The sequence below is a fragment of the Cetorhinus maximus genome, unplaced genomic scaffold (assembly GCF_964194155.1).
Source record: "Cetorhinus maximus unplaced genomic scaffold, sCetMax3.hap1.1 HAP1_SCAFFOLD_314, whole genome shotgun sequence".
Classification (NCBI taxonomy): Eukaryota; Metazoa; Chordata; class Chondrichthyes; order Lamniformes; family Cetorhinidae; genus Cetorhinus; species Cetorhinus maximus.
In genome coordinates this window covers 398,915-422,858 of record NW_027596264.1, presented here as the reverse complement: position 1 = coordinate 422,858, position 23,944 = coordinate 398,915, and the positions used below count along the sequence as shown (strand labels likewise).

General features: G+C 45.6%; 1 protein-coding gene across 1 annotated transcript; it reads right to left on the bottom strand.

Annotated features, from left to right (window-relative positions):
* Nucleotides 1-22,118: 22,118 nt before the first annotated feature.
* On the bottom strand, nucleotides 22,119-23,072 carry LOC144673209 (beta-1,3-galactosyltransferase 5-like). The gene has a single exon (XM_078535156.1). The coding sequence runs from the start codon at nucleotides 23,070-23,072 to the stop codon at nucleotides 22,119-22,121; it is 954 nt and encodes a 317-aa protein (XP_078391282.1).
* Between the last annotated feature and the right edge of the window lie 872 nt (nucleotides 23,073-23,944).

The following is a 23,944-nucleotide window of genomic DNA, read 5'->3' as shown; positions in this document are numbered from 1 at the left end:
TGTCAATCCCAAACTCATTCCACTGTGTATCTCTCTGATCAAAGCCCTGTATCAATCCCAGACTCATTCCACTTTTTCTCTCTCTAATCATAAATCTGTATCAATCCCAGACTCATTCCACTGTCACTCTCTATCTCATCCTAGACCTGGATCAATCCTGGAGTCATTCCACTGTCACTCTCTCTCAGCAAACCACTGTATCAATCCCAGGCTCATTCCATTTTCTCTCTCTCTCGTCATAGCCCTGTATCAATCCCAGACTCATTCCACTGTGTCTCTCTCTGATCATAGATCTGTATCAATGCCAGACTCATTCCACTGTGTGTCTCTCTCTCTCATCATAGTCCTGTATCAATCCCAGACTCATTCCACTGTCACTCTATATCTCATCATAGTCCTGTATCAATAACAAACTCATTCCACTGTCACTCTCTTTCTCATCATAGCCCTGTATCAATCCCAGACTCATTCCACTGTCTCTCTCTCTCTCCCTCTCTCTCCCTCTCATCATAGCCCTGTATCAATCCGAGACTCATACCACTGTTTCCGTCTCTCATCATAGCCCTGTATCAATCCCAGACTCATTCCACTGTGTTCTCTCATCATACTACTGTATCAATCCCAGACTCATTCCACTGTCACTCTCTATCTCATCCTAGATCTGGATCAATCCCGGAGTCATTCCACTGTCACTCTTTCTCAACAAATCCATTATCAATCCCAGGCTCATTCCATTTTCTGTCTCTCTCATCATAGCCCTGCATCAATCACAGACTCATTCCACTGTGTGTCTCTCTCTCTCATCATAGCCCTGAATCAATCCCCGACTCATTGCACTGTGTGTCTCTCTCTCTCATCATAGCCTTGTATCAATCCCAGACTCATTCCACTGTCACTCTAACTCATTACAGACCTGAATCAATCCCAGACTCATTCCACTGTGTGTCTCTCTCTCTCATCATAGCCCTGTATCAATCCCAGACTCATTCCACTGACACTAACTCATCATAGACCTGTATCAATCCCAGACTCATTCCACTGTCACTCTCTGTCTCATCATAGACTTCTATCAATCCCGGACTCATTCCACTGTCACTCTAACTCATTACAGACCTGAATCAATCCCAGACTCATTCCACTGTGTGTCTCTCTCTCTCATCATAGCCCTGTATCAATCCCAGACTCATTCCACTGACACTCTAACTCATCATAGACCTGTATCAATCCCAGACTCATTCCACTGTCACTCTCTATCTCATCATAGACTTCTATCAATCCCGGACTCATTCCACTGTCACTCTCTCTCTCTCATCATAGCCCTGTATCAATCCCAGACTCATTCCACTGTCACTCTAACTCATTACAGACCTGAATCAATCCCAGACTCATTCCACTGTCACTCTCTCTCTCATCATAGCCCTGTATCAATCCCAGACTCATTCCACTGTTTCTCTCTCTCATCAAAGCCCTGTATCAATCCCAGAAACATTCCAGTGTCTCTCTCTCTCTCTAAACATTGCCCTGTATCAATCCCAGACTCAGTCCACTCTCTCTCTGCCTCTCTCTCTCATCATTTCCCTGTAATAATCCTAAACTCATTCCACTGTCTCCCTCTGTCATCAAAGATCTGTATCAATCCCAGACTCGTTCCACTGTCTTTCTCTCTCTCTCTCATCATAGCCCTGTATCAATCCCAGACTCATTCCACTGTCTGTCTCTCTGTCATCATAGCCTTGTATCAATCCCTGACTCATTCCATTGTCTCTGTTTCTCTCTCCACAAACCCCTGTATCAATCCCAGTCTCATTCCACCTTCTCTCTCTCTTATCATAGCCCTTTATCAATCCCAGACTCATTCCACTGTCTCTCTTTCTCTCACCCTCTCATCATAGCCCTGTATCAATCCCAGACTCATTTCACTGTGTCTCTCTCTCATCATAGCCTTGTATCAATCCCTGACTCATTCCACTGTCTCTGTTTCTCTCTCATCATAGCCCCGTATCAATCCCAGACTCATTCCACTGTTACTCTCTCTCATCATAGCCCTGTATCAATCCCAGACTAATTCCACTTTGTCTCTCTCTCATCATAGCCCTCTATCAATCCCAGACTCATTCCACTGTGTCTCTCTCTCATCATAGCCCTGTATCAATCCCAGAAACATTCCAGTGTCTCTCTCTCTCTCTAAACATTGCCCTGTATCAATCCCAGACTCAGTCCACTCTCTCTGCTTCTCTCTCTCATCTTTTCCCTGTAATAATCCTAAACTCATTCCACTGTCTCCCTCTGTCATCAAAGATCTGTATCAACCCCAGACTCGTTCCACTGTCTTTCTCTCTCTCTCTCATCATAGCCCTGTATCAATCCCAGACTCATTCCACTGTCTGTCTCTCTCTCATCATAGCCTTGTATCAATCCCTGACTCATTCCATTGTCTCTGTTTCTCTCTCCACAAACCCCTGTATCAATCCCAGTCTCATTCCACCTTCTCTCTCTCTCATCATAGCCCTGTATCAATCCCAGACTCATTCCACTGTCTCTCTTTCTCTCACCCTCTCATCATAGCCCTGTATCAATCCCAGACTCATTTCACTGTGTCTCTCTCTCATCATAGCCTTGTATCAATCCCTGACTCATTCCACTGTCTCTGTTTCTCTCTCATCATAGTCCCGTATCAATCCGAGACTCATTCCACTTGTCTCTCTCTCTCTCTCTCATCATTGATCTGTATCAATCCTAATCTCATTCTACTGTGTCTCTCTCTCATCATAGCATTGTGTCAATCCCAGACTCATTCCACTGTGTCTCTCTCTCTCTCTCTCTCTCTCATCATAGACCTGTATCAATCCGATACTCATTCCACTGTCTCTCTCTCACATCATACCCTGTATCAATCCCAGATTGATTGTACTGTCACTCTCTCTCTCATCATAGCCCTGTGTCAATCCCAAACTCATTCCGCTGTCTCTCTCTCTGATCAAAGCCCTGTATCAATCCCAGACTCATTCCACTTTTTCTCTCTCTAATCATAAATCTGTATCAATCCCAGACTCATTCCACTGTGTTCTCTCATCATACTCCTGTATCAATCCCAGACTCATTCCACTGTCACTCTCTATCTCATCCTAGACCTGTATCAATCCCGGAGTCATTCTACTGTCTCTCTCACTCAGCAAACCACTGTATCAATCCCAGGCTCAATCCATTTTCTCTCTCTCTCGTCATAGCCCTGTATCAATCCCAGACTCATTCCACTCTCTCTCTCTCTCTCATCATAGTCCTGTATCAATCCCAGACTCATTCCACTGTGTCTCTCTCTGATCATAGATCTGTATCAATGCCAGACTCATTCCACTGTGTGTCTCTCTCTCTCATCATAGCCCTGTATCAATCCCAGACTCATTCCACTGTCACTCTATATCTCATCATAGTCCTGTATCAATCACAAACTCATTCCACTGTCACTCTCTATCTCATCATAGACTTCTATCAATCCCATACTCATTCCGCTGTCACTCTCTCTCTCATCATAGCCCTGTATCAATCCCAAACTCATTCCACTCTCTCTCTCTCTCTCTCATCATAGTCCTGTATCAATCCCAGACTCATTCCACTGTGTCTCTCTCTGATCATAGATCTGTATCAATGCCAGACTCATTCCACTGTGTCTCTCTCTCTCATCATAGACCTGTATCAATCCCAGACTCATTCCACTGTCACTCTCTTTCTCATCATAGCCCTGTATCAATCCCAAACTCATTCCACTCTCTCTCTCTCCCTCTCTCTCTCTCTCTCTCATCATTGCCCTGTAATAATCCTAAACTCATTCCACTGTCTCCCTCTCTCATCAACGATCTGTTTCAATCCCAGACTCGTTCCACTGTCTTTCTCTCTCTCTCTCATCATAGCCCTGTATTAATCCCAAACTCATTCCACTGTGTCTCTCCCTCATCATAGCCTTGTATCAATCCCAAAGTCATTCCACTGTGTCTCTCTCTCTCATCATAGCCCTGTATCAATCCCAGACTCATTCCACTGTCTCTCTCTGTCTCTTTCTCTCTCTCAGCTTAGCCCTGTATCAATCCCTGACACATTCCACTGTGTCTCTCTCTCATCATAGACCTGTATCAATCCGAGGCTCATTCCACTTTCTCTCTCTGTCATCATAGCCCTGTATCAATCCCAGACTCATTCCACTTTGTCTCTCTCTCATCATAGCCCTGTATCAATCCCTGACTCATTCCACTGTGTCTCTCGCTCATCATAGCCCTGTGTCAATCCCAGACTCATTACACTGTGTCTCTTTCATCAGAGCCCTGTATCAATCCCAGACTCATTGCACTGTGTTCTCTCATCATACTCCTGTGTCAATCACAGACTCATTCCACTGTGTCTCTCTCTGATCATAGATCTGTATCAGTGCCAGACTCATTCCACTGTGTGTCTCTCTCTCTCATCATAGCCCTGTATCAATCCCAGACTCATTCCACTGTGTGTCTCTCTCTCTCATCAGAGTCCTGTATCAATCCCAAACTCATTCCACTGTGTCTCTCTCATCGTAGACCTGTATCAATCCCAGACTCATTCCACTGTCACTCTCTATCTCATCATAGACTTCAATCAATCCCAGACTCATTCCAGTGTCTCTCTCTCTCTCTCATCATAGCCCTGTATCAGTCCCAGACTCATTCCACTGTGTCTCTCTCTCTCTCTCTCTCTTTCATCATAGACCTGTATCAATCCGAGACTCATTCCACTGTCTCTCTCTCACATCATACCCTGTATCAATCCCAGATTCATTGTACTGTCACTCTCTCTCTCATCATAGCCCTGTATCAATCCCAGACTCATTGCACTGTCTCTCTCTCTCTCTCATCATAGCACTGTATCAATTCCGGACTCATTGCACTGTTTCTCTCTCTCATCCGAGCCGTGTATCAATCCCAGACTCATTCCACTGCCTCTCTCTTTTTCTAATCATAGCCCTGTATCAATCCCAGACTCATTTCAGTGTGTCTCTCTCTCATCATAGAACTGTATCAATCCCAGACTCATTCCTCTCTCTCTCTCTCTTTCTTATCATAGCCCTGTGTCAATCCCAAACCAATTCCACTGTGTCTCTCTCTCATCAAAGCCCTGTATCAATCCCATACTCATTCCACTGTCACTCTCTTTCTCATCATAGACCTGTATCAATCCAAGACTCATTCTACTTTATCTCTCTCACTCTCTGATCATTGCTCTGTAATAATCCTAAACTCATTCCACTGTCTCCCTCTCTCATCAACGATCTGTTTCAATCCCAGACTCGTTCCACTGTCTTTCTCTCTCTCTCTCATCATAGCCCTGTATTAATCCCAAACTCATTCCACTGTGTCTCTCCCTCATCATAGCGTTGTATCAATCCCTGACTCATTCCACTGTGTGTCTCTCTCAGCTTAGCCCTGTATCAATACCTGACACATTCCACTGTGTCTCTCTCTCATCATAGACCTGTATCAATCCGAGGCTCATTCCACTTTCTCTCTCTGTCATCATAGCCCTGTATCAATCCCAGACTCATTCCACTTTGTCTCTCTCTCATCATAGCCCTGTATCAATCCCTGACTCATTCCACTGTGTCTCTCGCTCATCATAGTCCTGTATCAATCCCAGACTCATTCCACTGTCTCCCATCATAGCCCTGTGTCAATCCCAGACTCATTGCACTGTGTTCTCTCTCTGATCATAGACCTGTATCAGTGCCAGACTCATTCCACTGTGTATCTCTCTCTCTCATCATAGCCCTGTATCAATCCCAGACTCATTCCACTGTCTACCATCATAGCCCTGTGTCAATCCCAGACTCATTACACTGTGTCTCTTTCATCAGAGCCCTGTATCAATCCCAGACTCATTGCACTGTGTTCTCTCATCATACTCCTGTGTCAATCACAGACTCATTCCACTGTGTCTCTCTCTGATCATAGATCTGTATCAATCCCAAACTCATTCCACTGTGTCTCTCTCATCATAGCCCTGTATCAATCCCAAACTCATTCCACTGTCACTCTCTATCTCATCATAGACTTCAATCAATCCCAGACTCATTCCAGTGTCTCTCTCTCTCTCTCATCATAGCCCTGTATCAATCCCAGACTCGTTCCACTGTCTTTCTCTCTCTCTCTCATCATAGCCCTGTATCAATCCCAGACTTATTCCATTGTCTCTGTTTCTCTCTCCACAAACCCCTGTATCATTCCCAGTCTCATTCCACCTACTCTCTCTCTCATCATAGCCCTGTATCAATCCCAGACTCATTCCACTGTCTCTCTCTCTCTCACCCTCTCATCATAGCCCTTTATCAATCCCAGACTCATTTCACTGTGTCTCTCTCTCATCATAGCCCCGTATCAATCCCAGACTCATTCCACTGTCTCTCTCTCTCTCACCCTCTCATCATAGCCCTTTATCAATCCCAGACTCATTTCACTGTGTCTCTCTCTCATCATAGCCTTGTATCAATCCCTGACTAATTCCACTGTCTCTGTTACTCTCTCATCATAGCCCTGTATCAATCCCAGACTCATTCCACTGTGTCTCTCTCTCTCTCTCTCATCATAGACCTGTGTCAATCCGAGACTCATTCCACTGTCTCTCTCTCACATCATACCCTGTATCAATCCCAGATTCATTGTACTGTCACTCTCTCTCTCATCATAGCCATGTGTCAATCCCAAACTCATTCCACTGTGCCTCTCTCTCATCAAAGCCCTGTGTCAATCCGAGACTCATTCCACTGTCTCTCTCTCACATCATACCCTGTATCAATCCCAGATTCATTCCACTGTCACTGTCTATCTCACCATAGCCCTGTATCAATCCCAGAAACATTCCACTGTCTCTCTCTCTCATCATAGCCCTGTATCAATTCCAGACTCATTGCACTGTTTCTCTCTCTCATCCGAGCCGTGTATCAATCCCAGACTCATTCCACTGTCTCTCTCTCTCTCTCTCTCTCTCTCTCTCATCATAGCCCAGTACCAATCCTAGACTCTTTCCACTGCCTCTCTCTTTTTCTAATCATAGCCCTGTATCAATCCCAGACTCATTTCAGTGTGTCTCTCTCTCATCATAGAACTGTATCAATCCCAGACTCATTCCTCTCTCTCTCTGTCTTTCTCATAATAGCCCTGTGTCAATCCCAAACCAATTCCACTGTGCCTCTTTCTCATCAAAGCCCTGTATCAATCCCAGACTCATTTTACTTTTTCTCTCTCTCATCATAGACCTGTATCAATCCCAGACCCATTCCACTGTCTCCCTCTCTCTCTCATCAGAGCCCTGTATAAATCCCAGACTCATTCCACTCTGTCTTTCTCTCATCAAAGCCCTGTATCAATCCCACATTCATTCCACTTTCTCCCTCTCTCATCATAGCATTGTATCAATCCCACACTCATTCCACTGTGTCTCTCTCTCATCATAGACCTTTATCAATCCGAGACTCATTCCACTTTCTCTCTTTCTCATCATCGCCGTGTATCAATCCCAGACTTATTCCACTGTCTCTCTCTCTCTCACCCTCTCATTGTAGCCCTGTATCAATCCCAGACTCATTTCAATGTGACTCTCTCTCATCATAGCCCCGTATCAATCCCAGACTCATTCCACTGTCTCTCTCTCTCTCAAGATAGATCTGTATCAATCCTAAACTCATTCCACTGTGTCTCTCTCTCATCATAGCCCCGTATCAATCCCAGACTCATTCCACTGTGTCTCTCTCACATCATAGCCCTGTATCAATCCCAGACTCATTCCATTGTGTCTCTCTCTCTTATCATAGCCCTGTATCAATCCCAGACCTATTCCACTGTCTCTCTCTCCCATCATATCCCTGTGTCAATCCCAGACTCATTCCACTGTCACTCTCTATCTCATCCTAGATCTGGATCAATCCCGGAGTCATTCCACTGTCACTCTTTATCAACAAACCCCTGTATCAACCCCAGGCTCATTCAATTTTCTCTCTCATCATAGCCCTGTATCAATGCCAGACTCATTCCACTGTCTCTCTCTCACATCATACCCTGTATCAATCCCAGATTCATTGTACTGCCACTCTCTCTCTCATCATAGCCCTGTGTCAATCCCAAACTCATTCCACTGTGTCTCTCTCTCATCCAAGCCCTGTATCAATCCCAGACTCATTCCACTTTTTGTCTCTCTCATTTTCGACCTGTATCAATCCCAGACTCATTCCACTGTCTCCCCCTCTCTCTCATCAGAGCCCTGTATCAATCCCAGACCCATTGCACTGTGTCTCGCTCTCATCATAGTCTTGTGTCAATCCCCTATCTGTCATCAAAGCCCTGTATCAATCCCAGACTCATTCCACTTTCTCTCTCTCTCATCATAGCCCTGTATCAATCCCTGACTCATTCCACTGTGTCTCTCTCTCATCATAGACCTGTATCAATCCGAGACACATTACACTTTCTCTCTCTCTCATCATAGCCCTGTATCAATCCCAGACCTATTCCACTGTCTCTCTCTCTCTCTCTCATCATAGCCCTGTATGAATCCCAGACTCATTCCACTGTGTCTCTCACTCATCATAGACCTGAATCAATCCCAGATTCATTCCACTATCTCTCTCTCTCATCATAGACCAGTATCAATCCCACACTCATTCCACTGTCTCCCTATCTCTCATCATAGACCTGTATCAATCCCAGACTCATTCCACTGTCACTCCCTCTCACATCATAGCCCTGTATCAATCCCTTACTCATTCCTCTGTGTCTCTCTCTTTCATCATAGACCTGTATCAATGCCAGACTCATTCCACTGTGTCTCTCCCTCTCATCATAGCCCTGTATCAATCCCAAACTCATTCCACTTTGTCTCTCTCTCATCATAGCCCTGTATCAATCCCAAACTCATTCCACTGTCTCTCTCTCTCATCATAGCCCTTTATCAATCGCAGACTCATTCCACTGTCGCTCTCTCTCTCATCAGACTTCTATCAATCCCGGACTCATTCCACTGTCACTGTCTCTCTCACCATAGCCCTGTATCAATCCCAGACTCATTCCACTGTCTCTCTCTCTATCTCATCATAGCCCAGTATCAATTCCAGACTCATTGCACTGTTTCTCCCTCTCATCCTGGCCCTGTTTCAATTCCAGACTCATTGCATGTCACTCACTATCTCATCATAGACTTCTATCAATCCCGGACTCATTCCACTGTCTCTCTGTCTCATCATAGCCCTGTATCAATTCCAGACTCATTGCACTGTTTCTCTCTCTCATCCTAGCCCTGTATCAATCCCAGACTCATTCCATTGTCTCTCTCTCTCTCTCTCTCATCATAGCCCAGTATGAAACCTAGACTCATCCAACTGTCTCTCTCTTTTTCTCATCATAGCCCTGTATCAATTCCAGACTCATTGCACTGTCTCTCTCTCATCATAGACCTGTATCAATCCCAGACTCATTCCACTGTCACTCTATCTCATCCTAGCCCAGTATCAATCCTAGACTCATTCCACTGTCTCTCTCTTTTTCTCATCATAGCCCTGTATCAATCCAAGACAGATTACACTGTGCCTCTCTCATCATAGCCCTGTATCAATCCCAGACTCATTCCACAGTCACTCTATCTCATCCTAGCCCTGTATCAATCCCAAACTCATTCCACTGTCTCTCCCTCATCATAGACTTGTAAATTCCCTGACTAATTCCACTGTCACTGTCTCTCTCACCATAGCCCTGTATCAATCCCAGACTCATTCCACTGTCTCTCTCTCTCTCTCTCTCATCATAGCCCTGTATCAATCCCAGACTCATTCCACTGTCTCTCTCTCTCTCTCATCCTAGCCCTGTATCAATCCTAGACTCATTCCACTGTCTCTCTCTTTTTCTCATCATAGCCCTGTATCAATCGCAGACTCATTCCACTGTGTCTCTCTCTCATCATAGACCTGTATCAATCCCAGACTCATTCCACTCTCTCTCTCTCTCTCTCTCTCTCTCTCTCATCATAGCCCTGTATCAATCCCAGACTCATTGCAATGTGTCTCTCTCTCTCTCTCTCACCATAGCCTTGTTTCAATCCCAGACTCATTCCACTGTCTCTCTCTCTCTCTCATCATAGCCCTGTATCAATTCCAGACTCATTCCACTGTCTCTCTCTCTCATCATAGTCCTGTATCATTTCCAGACTTATTGCACTGTTTCTCTCTCTCAGCATAGCCCACTATCAATCCTAGACTCATTCCACTGTCTCTCTCTTTTTCTCATCATAGCCCTGTATCAATCCCAGACTCATTCCACTGTTTCTCTCTCTCATCCTAGCCCTGTTTCAAACCCAGACTCATTCCACTGTCACTCTCTCTCTCTCTCATCAAAGCCCTGTATCAATCCCAGACTCATTCCACTGTCTCTCTCTCTCATCATTGCCCTGTATCAATCCCAGACTCATTCCACTGTTTCTCTCTCTCATCCTAGCCCTGTTTCAAACCCAGACTCATTCCACTGTCACTGTCTATCTCACCATAGCCCTGTATCAATCCCAGAAACATTCCACTGTCTCTCTCTCTCATCATAGCCCTGTATCAATTCCAGACTCATTCCACTGTTACTCTCTCTCTCATCATAACCCTGTATCAATCCAGGACTCATTCCACTGTCACTCTCTCTCTCTCATCAAAGCCCTGTATCAATCCCAGACTCATTCCACCTTCTCTCTCTCTCTCATCATAGCCCTGTATCAATCCCAAACTCATTACACTCTCATCAGAGCCCGGTATCAACCCCAGACTCATTGATCTGTCTCTCTCTCTCTCTCATCATAGCCCTGTGCAAATCCCAGACAGATTCCACTGTTACTCTCTCTCTCATCATAACCCTGTATCAATCCCGGACTCATTCCACTGTCACTCTCTCTCTCTCATCATAGCCCTGTGCAAATCCCAGACAGATTCCACTGTTACTCTCTCTCTCATCATAACCCTGTATCAATCCCGGACTCATTCCACTGTCACTCTCTCTCTCTCATCATAGCCCTGTATCAATTCCAGACTCATTCCACTGTCTCTCTCTCTCTATCATCATAGCCCTGTATCAATTCCAGACACATTGCACTGTTTCTCTCTCTCATCCTAGCCCTGTTTCAATCCCAGACTCATTCCACTGTCACTCTCTATCTCATCATAGACTTCTATCAATCCCGGACTCATTCCACTGTCACTGTCTCTCTCACCATAGACCTGCATCAATCCCAGACTCATTCCACTGTCACTCTATATCTCATCATAGCCCTGTATCAATCCCAGACTCATTCCACTGTCACTCTCTCTCTCATCATAGCCCTGTATCAATCCCAGGTTCATTCAATTTTCTCTCTCTCTCATCATAGCCCTGTATCAATCCCAGACTCATTGCACTGTTTCTCTCTCTCATCATAGCCCAGTATCAATCCTATACTCATTATACTGTCTCTCTCTTTTTCTCTTCATAGCCCTGTATCAATCCCTGAATCATTCCACTGTCTCTCTCTCTCATCATAGCCCTGTATCAATCCCAGACTCATTCCACTGTCTCTCTCTTTTTGTCATCAGAGGCCTGTATCAATCCCAGACTCATTCCAGTTTGTCTCTCTCTCATCATAGACCTGTATCAATCCCAGACTCATTGCACTGTTTCTCTCTCTCATCCTAGCCCTGTTTCAAACCCAGACTCATTCCACTGTCACTCTCTATCTCATCTTAGACTTCTATCAATCCCGGACTCATTCCACTGTCACTGTCTCTCTCACCATAGCCCTGAATCAATCCCAGACACATTCCACTGTCTCTCTCTCTCATCATAGCCCTGTATCAATTCCAGACTCATTACACTGTTTCTCGCTCTCATCATAGCCCAGTATCAATCCTAGACTCATTCCACTGTCTCTCTCTTTTTCTCATCATAGCCCTGTATCAATCCCAGACTGATTCCACTGTTACTCTCTCTCTCATCATAACCCTGTATCAATCCCAGACTCATTCCACTGTCACTCTCTCTCTCTCATCAAAGCCCTGTATCAATCCCAGACTCATTCCACTGTGTCTCTCTCTCATCATAGACCTGTATCAATCCCAGACTCATTCCACTGTCTGTCTATCTCACAACATAGCCCTATGTCATTCCAAGACAGATTACAATGTCCCTCTCTCATCATAGCCTTGTATCAATCCCAGACTCATTCCACTCTCACTCTTCTCATCATAGACCTGTTTCAATCCCAGACTCATTCCACCTTCACTGCCTCTCTCATCATAGCCCTGTATCAATTCCAGACTCATTGCACGGTTTCTCTCTCTCATCATAGCCCTGTATCAATCCCAGACTCATTCCACTGTCTCTCTCTCTCATCATAGACCTGTTATAATCCCAGACACATTCCTCTGTCTGTCTATCTCACATCATAGCCCTGTGTTAATCCAAGACAGATTACACTGTGCCTCTCTCATCATAGCCCTGTATCAATCCCAGACTCATTCCACTCTCACTCTATCTCATCCTAGCCCTGTTTCAATCCCGGACTCATTCCACTGTCACTGTCTCTCTCACCATAGCCCTGTATCAATCCCAGAATCATTGCACTGTTTCTCTCTCTCATCCTATCCCTGAATCAATCCCGGACTCATTCCACTGTCTCTCTCTCTCATCATAGCCCTGTATCAATTACAGACTTATTGCATTGTTTCTCTCTCTCATCATAGCCCTGTATCAATTCCAGACTCATTCCACTGTCTCTCTCTCTCATCATAGCCCTGTATCATTTCCAGACTTATTGCACTGTTTCTCTCTCTCAGCATAGCCCACTATCAATCCTAGACTCATTCCACTGTCTCTCTCTTTTTCTCATCATAGCCCTGTATCAATCCCAGACTCATTCCACTGTTTCTCTCTCTCATCCTAGCCCTGTTTCAAACCCAGACTCATTCCACTGTCACTCTCTCTCTCTCTCATCAAAGCCCTGTATCAATCCCAGACTCATTCCACTCTCTCTCTCTCTCATCATTGCCCTGTATCAATCCCAGACTCATTCCACTGTTTCTCTCTCTCATCTTAGCCCTGTTTCAAACCCAGACTCATTCCACTGTCACTGTCTATCTCACCATAGCCCTGTATCAATCCCAGACACATTCCACTGTCTCTCTCTCTCATCATAGCCCTGTATCAATTCCAGACTCATTCCACTGTTACTCTCTCTCTCATCATAACCCTGTATCAATCCCGGACTCATTCCACTGTCACTCTCTCTCTCTCATCAAAGCCCTGTATCAATCCCAGACTCATTCCACCTTCTCTCTCTCTCTCATCATAGCCCTGTATCAATCCCAAACTCATTACACTCTCATCAGAGCCCCGTATCAACCCCAGACTCATTGATCTGTCTCTCTCTCTCTCTCATCATAGCCCTGTGCAAATCCCAGACAGATTCCACTGTTACTCTCTCTCTCATCATAACCCTGTATCAATCCCGGACTCATTCCACTGTCACTCTCTCTCTCTCATCATAGCCCTGTATCAATTCCAGACTCATTCCACTGTCTCTCTCTCTCTCTCATCATAGCCCTGTATCAATCCCAGACTCATTCCACTCTCTCTCTCTCTCTCATCATAGCCCTGTATCAATCCCAGACTCATTGCACTGTGTGTCTCTCTCTCTCATTATAGCCCTGTATCCATCCCCAAACTCATTCCACTGTGTCTCTCTCTCATCATAGCCCTGTATCAATCCCAGACTCATTCCACTGTTTCTCTCTCTCATCATAGACCTGTATCAATCCCAGACTCATTCCACTGTCTGTCTCTCTCACATCATAGCCCTGTGTCAATCCAAGACAGATTACACTGTGCCTCTCTCATCATAGCCCTGTATCAATCCCAGACGCATTCCACTCTCACTCTATCTCATCATAGGCCTGTTTCAATCCCAGACTCATTCCACGCTCACTGTCTCTCTCACCATTGCCCTGTATCAATTCCAGACTCATTGCACAGTTTATCTCTCTCATCATAGCCCTGTATCAATCCCAGACTCATTCCACTGTCTCTCTCTCTCATCATAGCCCTGTATCAATCCCAGATTCATTCCACTGTCACTCTATCTCATCCTAGCCCAGTATCAATCCTAGAATCATTCCACTGTCTCTCTCTTTTTCTCATCATAGCCCTGTATCAATCCCAGACTCATTCCACTGTGTCTCTCTTTCATCATAGACCTGTATCAATCCCAGACTCATTCCACTCTCTCTCTCTCTCTCTCTCTGTCTCTCATCATAGCCCTGTATCATTCCGAAACTCATTGCACTGTGTCTCTCACTCTCTCATCATAGCCCTGTATCAATCCCAGACTCATTCCACTGTGTCTCTCTCTCATCATAGACCTGTTTCAATCGCAGACTCATTCCACTGTCTGTCTATCTCACATCATAGCCCTGTGTCAATCGAAGACAGATTACACTGTGCCTCTCTCATCATAGCCCTGTATCAATCCCAGACTCATTCCACTCTGTCTCTAACTCATCATAGCCCTGTATCAATCCCAGACAGATTCCACTGTTACTCTCTCTCTCATCATAACCCTGTATCAATCCAGGACTCATTCCACTGTCACTCTCTCTCTCCCATCATAGACCTGTATCAATCCCAGACTCATTCCACTGTCTCTCTCTCTCCCTCATCATGGCCCTGTATCAATTCCAGACTCATTGCACTGTTTCTCTCTCTCATCCTACCCCTGTTTCAATCCCAGACTCATTCCACTGTCACCCTCTATCTCATCATAGACTTCTATCATTCCCGGACTCATTCCACTGTCACTGTCTCTCTCACCATAGCCCTGTATCAATCCTAGACTCATTCCACTGTCTCTCTCTTTTTTTCATCATAGCCCTGTATCAATCCCAGACTCATTCCACTGTGTCTCTCTCTCATCATAGACCTGTATCAATCCCAGACTCATTCCACTCTCTCTCTCTCTCTCATCATAGCCCTGTATCAATCCCAGACTCATTGCACTGTGTCTCTCTCTCTCTCATCATAGCCCTGTATCCATCCCAGACTCATTCCACTCTGTCTCTCTCTCATCATAGCCCTGTATCAATCCCAGACTCATTCCACTGTCTCTCTCTCAATTCATAGCCCTGTGTCTAACCCAAACTCATTCCACTGTGTCTCTCTCATCATAGCCCTGTATCAATCCCAAACTCATTCCACTCTGTCTCTATCTTATCATAGCCCTGTTTCAATCCCAGACTGATTCCACTGTTACTCTCTCTCTCATCAAAGCCCTGTATCAATCCCAGACTCATTCCACCGTCTCTCTCTCTCTCATCATAGCCCGGTATCAATCCCAAACTCATTACACTGTGTCTCTCTCATCAGAGCCCCGTATCAATCCCAGACTCATTCCTCCGTCTCTCTCTCTCTCATCATAGCCCGGTATCAATCCCAAACTCATTACACTGTGTCTCTCTCATCAGAGCCCTGTATCAATCCCAGACTCATTCCACTGTCTCTCTCTCAATTCATAGCCCTGTGTCTAACCCAAACTCATTCCACTGTGTCTCTCTCATCATAGCCCTGTATCAATCCCAAACTCATTCCACTCTCTCTCTCTCTCATCATAGCCCTGTGTCAATCCCAGACTCATTTCACTGTCTGTCTCTCATCATAGCCCTGTATCAATCCCAAACTCATTCCACTGTCCCTCTCTCATCATAGACCTGTATCAATCGCAGACTCATTCCACTGTCACTCTCTCTCTCATTATAGCCATGTAATAATCCCAGACTCATTCCACTGTCGCTCTCTATCTCATCATAGACTTCTATCAATCCCGGCCTAATTCCACTGTCACTGTCTCTCTCACTGTAGCCCTGTATCAATCCCAGACTCATTCGACTGTCTCTCTCTCTCATCATAGCCCAGTATCAATTCCGCACTCATTGCACTGTTTCTCTCTCTCATCCTAGCCCTGTATCAATCTCAGACCCATTCCACTGTCTCTCTCTCTCTCTCTCTCATCATAGCCCTGTATCAATCCAAGACTCATTCCACTGTCAATGTCTCTCTCACCCTAGCCCTGTATCAATCCCAGACTCATTCCACTGTCTCTCTCTCTCTCATCATAGCCCTGAATCAATTCCAGACTCATTGCACTATTTCTCTCTCTCATCCTAGCCCTGTATCAATCCCAGACTCATTCCATTGTCTCTCTCTCTCTTTCATCATAACCCTGTATCCATCCTAGACTCATTCCACTGTGTCTCTCTTTCTCTCATCATAGCCCTGTATCAATTCCAAATGCATTCCACTTCCTCTCTCATCATAGCCCTGTATCAATTCCTAACTCATTCCACTTCCTCTCTCATCATAGCCCTGTATCAATACCAGACTCATTCCACTGTCTCTCTCTCTGTCTCATTATTGCCCTGTATTTATCCCAAACTCATTCCACTGTCACTCTCTGTCATCAAGTACCTGTATCAATCCCAGACTCATTCCACTATCTCTCTCTCTCATCATAGCCCTGTATCAATCCCAAACTAATCCTAACATTCTGCTCATTTCTTACCGTCCCCTATCAAACCCAGAATAATCCCTCTGTCCCCCTCTCACTCCATACCCCTAAATCAATCACAGCCTGCGCCCACTGCTTCCTTACACTTCTGTATTAATCCCAAGTTAGTCCTATTACCCAGTGTTTTGATGCCTGATTTTGAGCTACTAGATCTGTCCTCAATCTATCCCACTGAGCACCATGATCGTGCCACAATACCCAGTGTGTGATCCATTTTCATTTCTGGTGCCTCGGTCGATGCTTGGAAGTTCACCATCCTTATTCCGATGCTTTTCTGTCACTGTTCAATGTAACTAAGTATGTTATGAGGGCAATTCAGGGGGTAGTCATGAGTCAAGCACATTGCTGTGAGTTTGGAGTGACTGATTGGCCAGATGGGCTAAGGCCACAAGATTTTCTGCTCGAAAGGGTATTAGTGATCCAGATGGGTTACCATGAGAATGCAATATTGTCAAATCCTTCACTTCAGATACCAGCCTTTATTGCCTAATATCTTAATTACTTCAATTTCTATTTACAAAGTGTCCAGATGGGATTTGAACTCAAATTCCAGGTCTCTGGAATACTAGCACATGAAAGCAATCTCTATGCTGCAACAGTACAATAATATCTTGTACTGCTAGAATGTTGGCACTGCCCGAGTGCTGTACTGTCACAGCACTGCACTGTTGAAGTGACAGTACTGAGGGAGTGCTGCACTGTCAGAGGGGCAGTGCTGAGGTAGCGCTGCACTATCAGCGGGTCAGGAATGAGGGACTGTTGCACGGCCAGAATGTTTGTACTGAGGGAGTGCTGCAGTGTCAGAGGGTCAGCACTGAGGGAGTGCTGCAGTGTCAGAGGACCAGAACTGAGGGAGCGATGCATAACTGGTGCCAAAGTGTTAAGCGCTATGTCATGGGGTTGAAATCTCTCGAATAGTTTCCTAGGCCCACGACCTTCAGGTTCAGAGATGAGAGAGTGCGATTCTGGTCCACTTGCAACAGACCGAAATCTCATGGACGGGATCCAAAACTGCTAAATGAAACCTTAAGCAGGGAACATATTTACACAGGGATATTTTTCTAAAATAGTTTTTTGCCCTGGAGCCATCCCTTCCTGTAGAAGCTGACAAACAACATTCAATCTGGTGCAGGGAGATCACTATCAGATTGTCGTAGGAATAGGTATGAGGGAGTCATTACTTTACGCAACGAGCAGTTGCAAGGGAAGACTTGGGAAACAGAATGGTGGAATGTTTTGCCTTCAATAATTCTTCAATTCCTATTTGTCCGCTCCATTCAGACAGCAGGTTCCAGTTCACAACATCTCGCTGCGGGGAATCACTTCTCCTTATCTGTGGACCTTTTAGCCTTTATCTTCAATCTATGTCCTTTGGTCAGCAATAATCCTGCCAGTGGGATCACCCTTAAACTTTTCATGATGTTGAATGCCTCCATTAAATCTCCTCTTAGTCTTCTCTGCTCTCAGGAGGAGATTTAATAGAGACTTCAGTCTCTCCACATTAACTGAAGTCTCTCCTCCCTGATGCCGGTCCAGCCAGTCTAATCTCACACCCTCTCCAAAGCCCTTCAGATCCTTCCTCATGTATTTTATCCCAAAAATATGAAACTATCTTGTAAGGATACTATTCTAAAGGGAGTGCAGGAGCAGAGAGTCTTGGGTGGATATGTGCATAAGCCATTGAAGTTGGCAGGACAGGTAGTGAGAGCTGTTTCTAAAGCATGCAGTATTCTCGACTTCATTAATAGGGACATAGAGTACAAGAGCAGGGAGGTTCTGATGAACTTATATAAGACACTGGTTAGACCTCAGCTGGAGTACTGTGCATAGTTCTGGATGCCACACTATAGGAAGGGTGTGAACGCATTGGAGGGAGTGCAGAAGAGGTTTACCAGAATGGTTCCAGGGATGAGACACTTCAGTAATGAGGAAAGATTGGAGCAGTTGGGACTGAGGAGAATTGATGGAAGATGTAAAATTTAAAATTTCCCACTGAACCCACAAATCCCTCTAGCACGGAAACCACAAATCCCACTGAGACTCGCAAACTGCACTTCACTGAACCCACAAATCCCACTGAAACCCTAAATCCCATTAACACTGAACCCACAAATCCCACTAAACTCAGGCTCCAAACCACACATTCACTGAACCCACAAATCCCACTGAAACTCTAAAACCGCTCTTCACTGAACCCACAAATCGCCCTGAATCCCAAATTCCCGCTGACACTGAACCCACAAATCCCACTAACAACCAGGAACCAAACCAAATTTCACTGATCCCACAAATCCCACTAACACTTAGATCCCAAACTGCACTTTCATTGAACTCACAAGTCCCACTTAACCCCGAATTCCCGCTGACACTGAAACCATAAACCCCACTAACACCGAGGAACCAAACCGCATTTCCACTGAACCCACAAATCCCACTGAACCCCTAAATCCCACGAACACTGAACCCAGAGATCCCAACGAACCCCTAAGTCCCACTAACATTGAACACACAAATCCCACTAACACTTAGGCGCCAAACCACACATTCACTGAACCCCAATCCCACTGAACCCCAAACACCTCTAACTCTGAGGCCCCAAAACCACACTTTCACTGAACCCCTAAATCCCACTGACGCCTAGGAAGCAAACCACACTTCACTGAACCCACAAATCCCACTAACACTTAGATCCCAAACCGCACTTTCATTGAACCCACAAATCCCACTTAACCCTGCATTCCCGCTGACACTGAAACTACAAATCCCACTAACACCTAGGAACCAAACCGCATTTCCACTGAACCCACAAATCCCACTGAACTCCCAGATCCACCTAACACTTAGGCCTGAAATCGCGCTATCAATGAACCCACAAATCCCACTAACACTTCGGCCCCAAACCACACATTCACTGAACCCACGAATCCCACTGACACCTAAATCCCACTAACACTGAACTCCAAATCCCACTGAAACCCTCAAACTGCACTTCACTCAACCAACAAATCCCGCCCAACTAAACCCCAAATTCCACTAACACTGAACCCAAAAGTCCCACTGAATCCCGCAATCCTACTAACACTTAACCCACAAATCCAACTAACACTGAACCCGAAATCCCACTGAGACCCTCAAACTGCACTTCACTGAACCCACAAATCCCACTGAACCCATAATCCCAGTGACAGTAAACACACAAATCCCACTAACACCTGGGAACCAAATGGCACTTCACTGTGCCCACAAATCCTACTGAACCCTCAAATCAAACTAACACTTACGCCTTAAATCGTGATATCACAGAATCCACGAATCCCACTAACACTTAGGCCTCAAACCGCACTTTCACTGAAACCACAAATCCCACTGAACCCCTAAATCCCACTAACACCGAACCCACAAATCCTACTAACACTGAACCCTCAAATCCCACTAACACTTAGACCACAAACCGTACTTTCATTGAACCCACAAATCCCACTGAACCCCTAACTCCCACAGACACTGATCCCACAAATCCCACTAACATCTAGGAAACAAACCGCGCTTCACTGAACCCACAATTCCCATTGAACCCTCAGATCCAACCAACACTTAGGCTTGAAATCATGCTATCACAGAACCCATGAATCCCGCTGCCACCTAGGAACCAAACTGCACTTCACTGAACCCGCAATTCCCACTGAACCCGCAATTCCCACTGAACCCACAAATCCCTCTAGCACGGAACGCACAAATCCCACTGAAACTCGAAAACCGCACTTCACTGAACCCACAATTCCCACTGAACTCCTAAGACCACTAACACTGAACCCACAAATCCCACTGAACCCCTCAATCCCACTAACACTGAACCGCTAAATCCCACTAACACTTTGTCCTCAAACCCAGTATCACTGAACCCACAATTCCCACGGAAACAGAAATCCTAAATCCCACTAATGCAGAACCCCTAAATCCCACTATCACTGAACCCTCCAAGTCCCACTAACATCAAACCCCTAAATCCCACTATCACTGAACCCCAAAATGCCACTAACATTGAACCCCAAAATTCCACTTACACAGAATCCCTAAACCCCACTAATGCAGAATCCCTAGATCCCACTATCGCTGAACCCCCAAATCTCACTAACACAGAACCCCTAAATCTCACCATCACTGACCCCCTAAATCACACTAACACTGAACCCCCAAATCCCACTAACACAGAAACCCCTAGATCCCACTATCACTGAACTCCCCGATCTCACTAACACTTAGTCCTCTAACTGCCCTCTCACTAAACCCACAAACCAACTGTCACTGAACCTCAAACCAACTATCACTGAACCCACAAATCCCACTGACACTTAGGCCCCTAACATTTTGGCCTCAAACCCCTAACACTGAACCCCCAAAACCCACTAACACGGAATCCCCAAAACCCACTAACACGGAATCCTCAAATTCCACTAACACGGAACCCGCAAATCCCACTAACGTGGAACCCACAAATCCCACTATCACAGAACCCACAAATCCCACTAACTCTTAGGCCCCAAACTGCACTGTCACAGAATCCACAAATCCCACGAGCACTTAGGCCTCAAACCCCTATCACTGAACCCACAACTCCCACTAGCACTGAACCCCGATATCCAACTAACACGGAACCCCCAAATCCCACTAACACTTAGGCCCCAAAGCACACTTTCACTGAACCCACAAATCCCACTAACACCTCAATCCCACTAACACCTGAACCCACAAATCCCACTGACACTGAACCTCAAATCCAACTAAATCTTAGGCCTCCAGCCCAACTATCACTGAACCCCCAAATTCAAATAAAACATAGGACCCACAACCCCACAATCACTGGACCCCCAAATCCCACTGAGAGGTAGTCCTCAAATTCCACTATCGCCGAACCCTCAGATCCCACTGACACTTAGGCCTCAACCCCCACTACCACTGAACCCCCAAATCGCACTGACACTTGTGCCTGAAACCCCACTTTCACTGAACCCCAACCGACTATCACTGAACCCCCAAATCCCACTACCACTGAATCCACAAATCCCACTATCACTGAACCCCCAAACACATCGTAACCGTGTTTCTGTAATGGTGATTAGATCTAAATCATTTATCTGTATCTGTGCCACTAATTCATCTATCTTATTAGAGATGCTTCATGCATTCAGATAAAAATAAGTTTAATTTATTTTTATTCAACTAGTAGCAAAGTTGGATTTGTAAATAAATGCAAAACATATCTATATAAGTTCTGAGAAATGTTGAATATTGTGCACATTTTTAATGGAGGGAGGGGTGAAATAGCACCCTCTTGTGGCCATTTGTGTATGTACGTATGTATGTATATAAGCAAACCAGATTACACAGTTTAGTTGGGTAATTGACCTCCATAAGGCACGCTGTTTCTGTTGCCCTGCAAAGATAACACGCTTATTTGAAGGTGTCAGTGAAAAGCCTCTTCAAGATGGCCCCCTTCACCCATCTCCAGGACAGGCCTCGTCTGCTGCATCCTCCAGTGCTTTCCAGTAGATCAGCAGCTCGTAGGGTGTCACCCTGTGAGAGGTGACGAGTTTACGGAAGCCGCAAACAGAAAACTTCACATTCCAATTGTGGAACTTCTGCTCCGAGTGGATTTCCACTGGTGTGATCTTCAACTCCGCCAAGCACAGCCCGACGTAAACATCCTCCAGTTTAAAGTGGGGGACCGTCCTGGAAATATTCCAGACTCGGTGGGCAACATCGGCCGAAAGCATGTACCCAGTGCCGGAGCAGAATGGTGGGTATGTTTCCTGAGGATATTCCTGTTCGCTGACGTACCATTTACTGGATTTCTCCCTGACAGGTCCAAAATTCCTCATGATGAAGCCGGTGAAGATATCCGTGTGATTCATTCCCAACAAGAGCTTGGTCAGGTGATCGGCGTTGACAAACATGTCGGAATCGGTTTTCATCACGAAGGAGGTGGACAGACAGAATCGGCTCGCCCATTCCAGGCCCATCAGCACCTTGGTGGTCAGGTTGTAATAAGTGTCGGTGAAATTTTTCTGGATGATGTCCTTGTGCAGTGAACTTTCTTTCAGCAGCTGCTCCTGATGCTCCCGGCTGTACCCGAGCAGGAAGTAGCTCACCACCCTCTTGCCATGGGTTGTCCGCGCTCGCCCCCAGGTCTGGCGAATGACCGAGCGAGCTTCCAACTGGTCTTGGGCACTGGTGACCAGAAGGACCAGGAATGGGGGACTGGTGTCACAGCTGCTGTTGGGCAGCATGAGGAAGGAATGGTCATTTAACTTTGCAGAATGCCAATGTTCAACACCGTATTGGCTTAAATATCTGATCAGAGGAAAGATTAACAAGGGGGCAACAACAAACAACCATTTCCTTTTGAGAAATGATTTCAAACAAAAGTTTCTTTGAGAAAATATCTTCATGCTCGAAGCACCTGTAAAATAAAATAAACAAGTTGGGTTTGGTGGAATCCAGAAAATGCAAGAGGAATTATTTTTCAGATTAAGATTATTTGACTGGATTTGGGATACAAATACAAGAGGATGTCATTCAGCTCCTAGAGCCTGTTACACAGGAACAGGGGGAGGTTATTCAGCCCCTAGAACCTATTACACAGGAACAGGGGGAGGTTATTCAGCCCCTAGAGCCTGTTACAGGAACAGGGGGAGGTTATTCAGCCCCTAGAGCCTGTTACACAGGAACAGGAGAAGGTCAATCAGCCCCAAAAGCCTATTACACAGGAACAGGGGGAGGTTATTCAGCCCCTAGAGCCTGTTACACAGGAACAGGAGAAGGTCAATCAGCCCCAAAAGCCTATTACACAGGAACAGGGGGAGGTTATTCAGCCCCTAGAGCCAGTTACACAGGAACAGGGGAAGGTTATTCAGCCCCTAGAGCCTGTTACACAGGAACAGGAGAAGGTCAATCAGCCCCAAAAGCCTATTACACAGGAACAGGGGGAGGTTATTTAGCTCCTAGAGTCAGTTACTCAGGAACAGGGGAAGGTTATTCAGCCCCTAGAGCCTATTACACAGGAACAGTGGGAGGTTATTCAGCCCCTAGAGCCTGTTACACAGGAACAGGAGAAGGTCAATCAGCCCCAAAAGCCTATTACACAGGAAGAGGTTTTTCAGCCCCTTGGGTCTGTCACACAGTAACTGAGGAGGAATTGCAGCACTCAAAACATCTACAGGAATCTGGCACAGAACATCTAGTGACTGAGTTGCTTCAGTCTGACAAAAAGTTCAGTGAAAGGTAGGAACAAACAGAGAAAGAGCTGGGCATAAGACAGCAT

Bases quoted from the DNA above. Each gene is read 5' to 3' on its own strand.
- LOC144673209 (XM_078535156.1), bottom strand. From the start codon at position 23,072: ATGAAGATATTTTCTCAAAGAAACTTTTGTTTGAAATCATTTCTCAAA.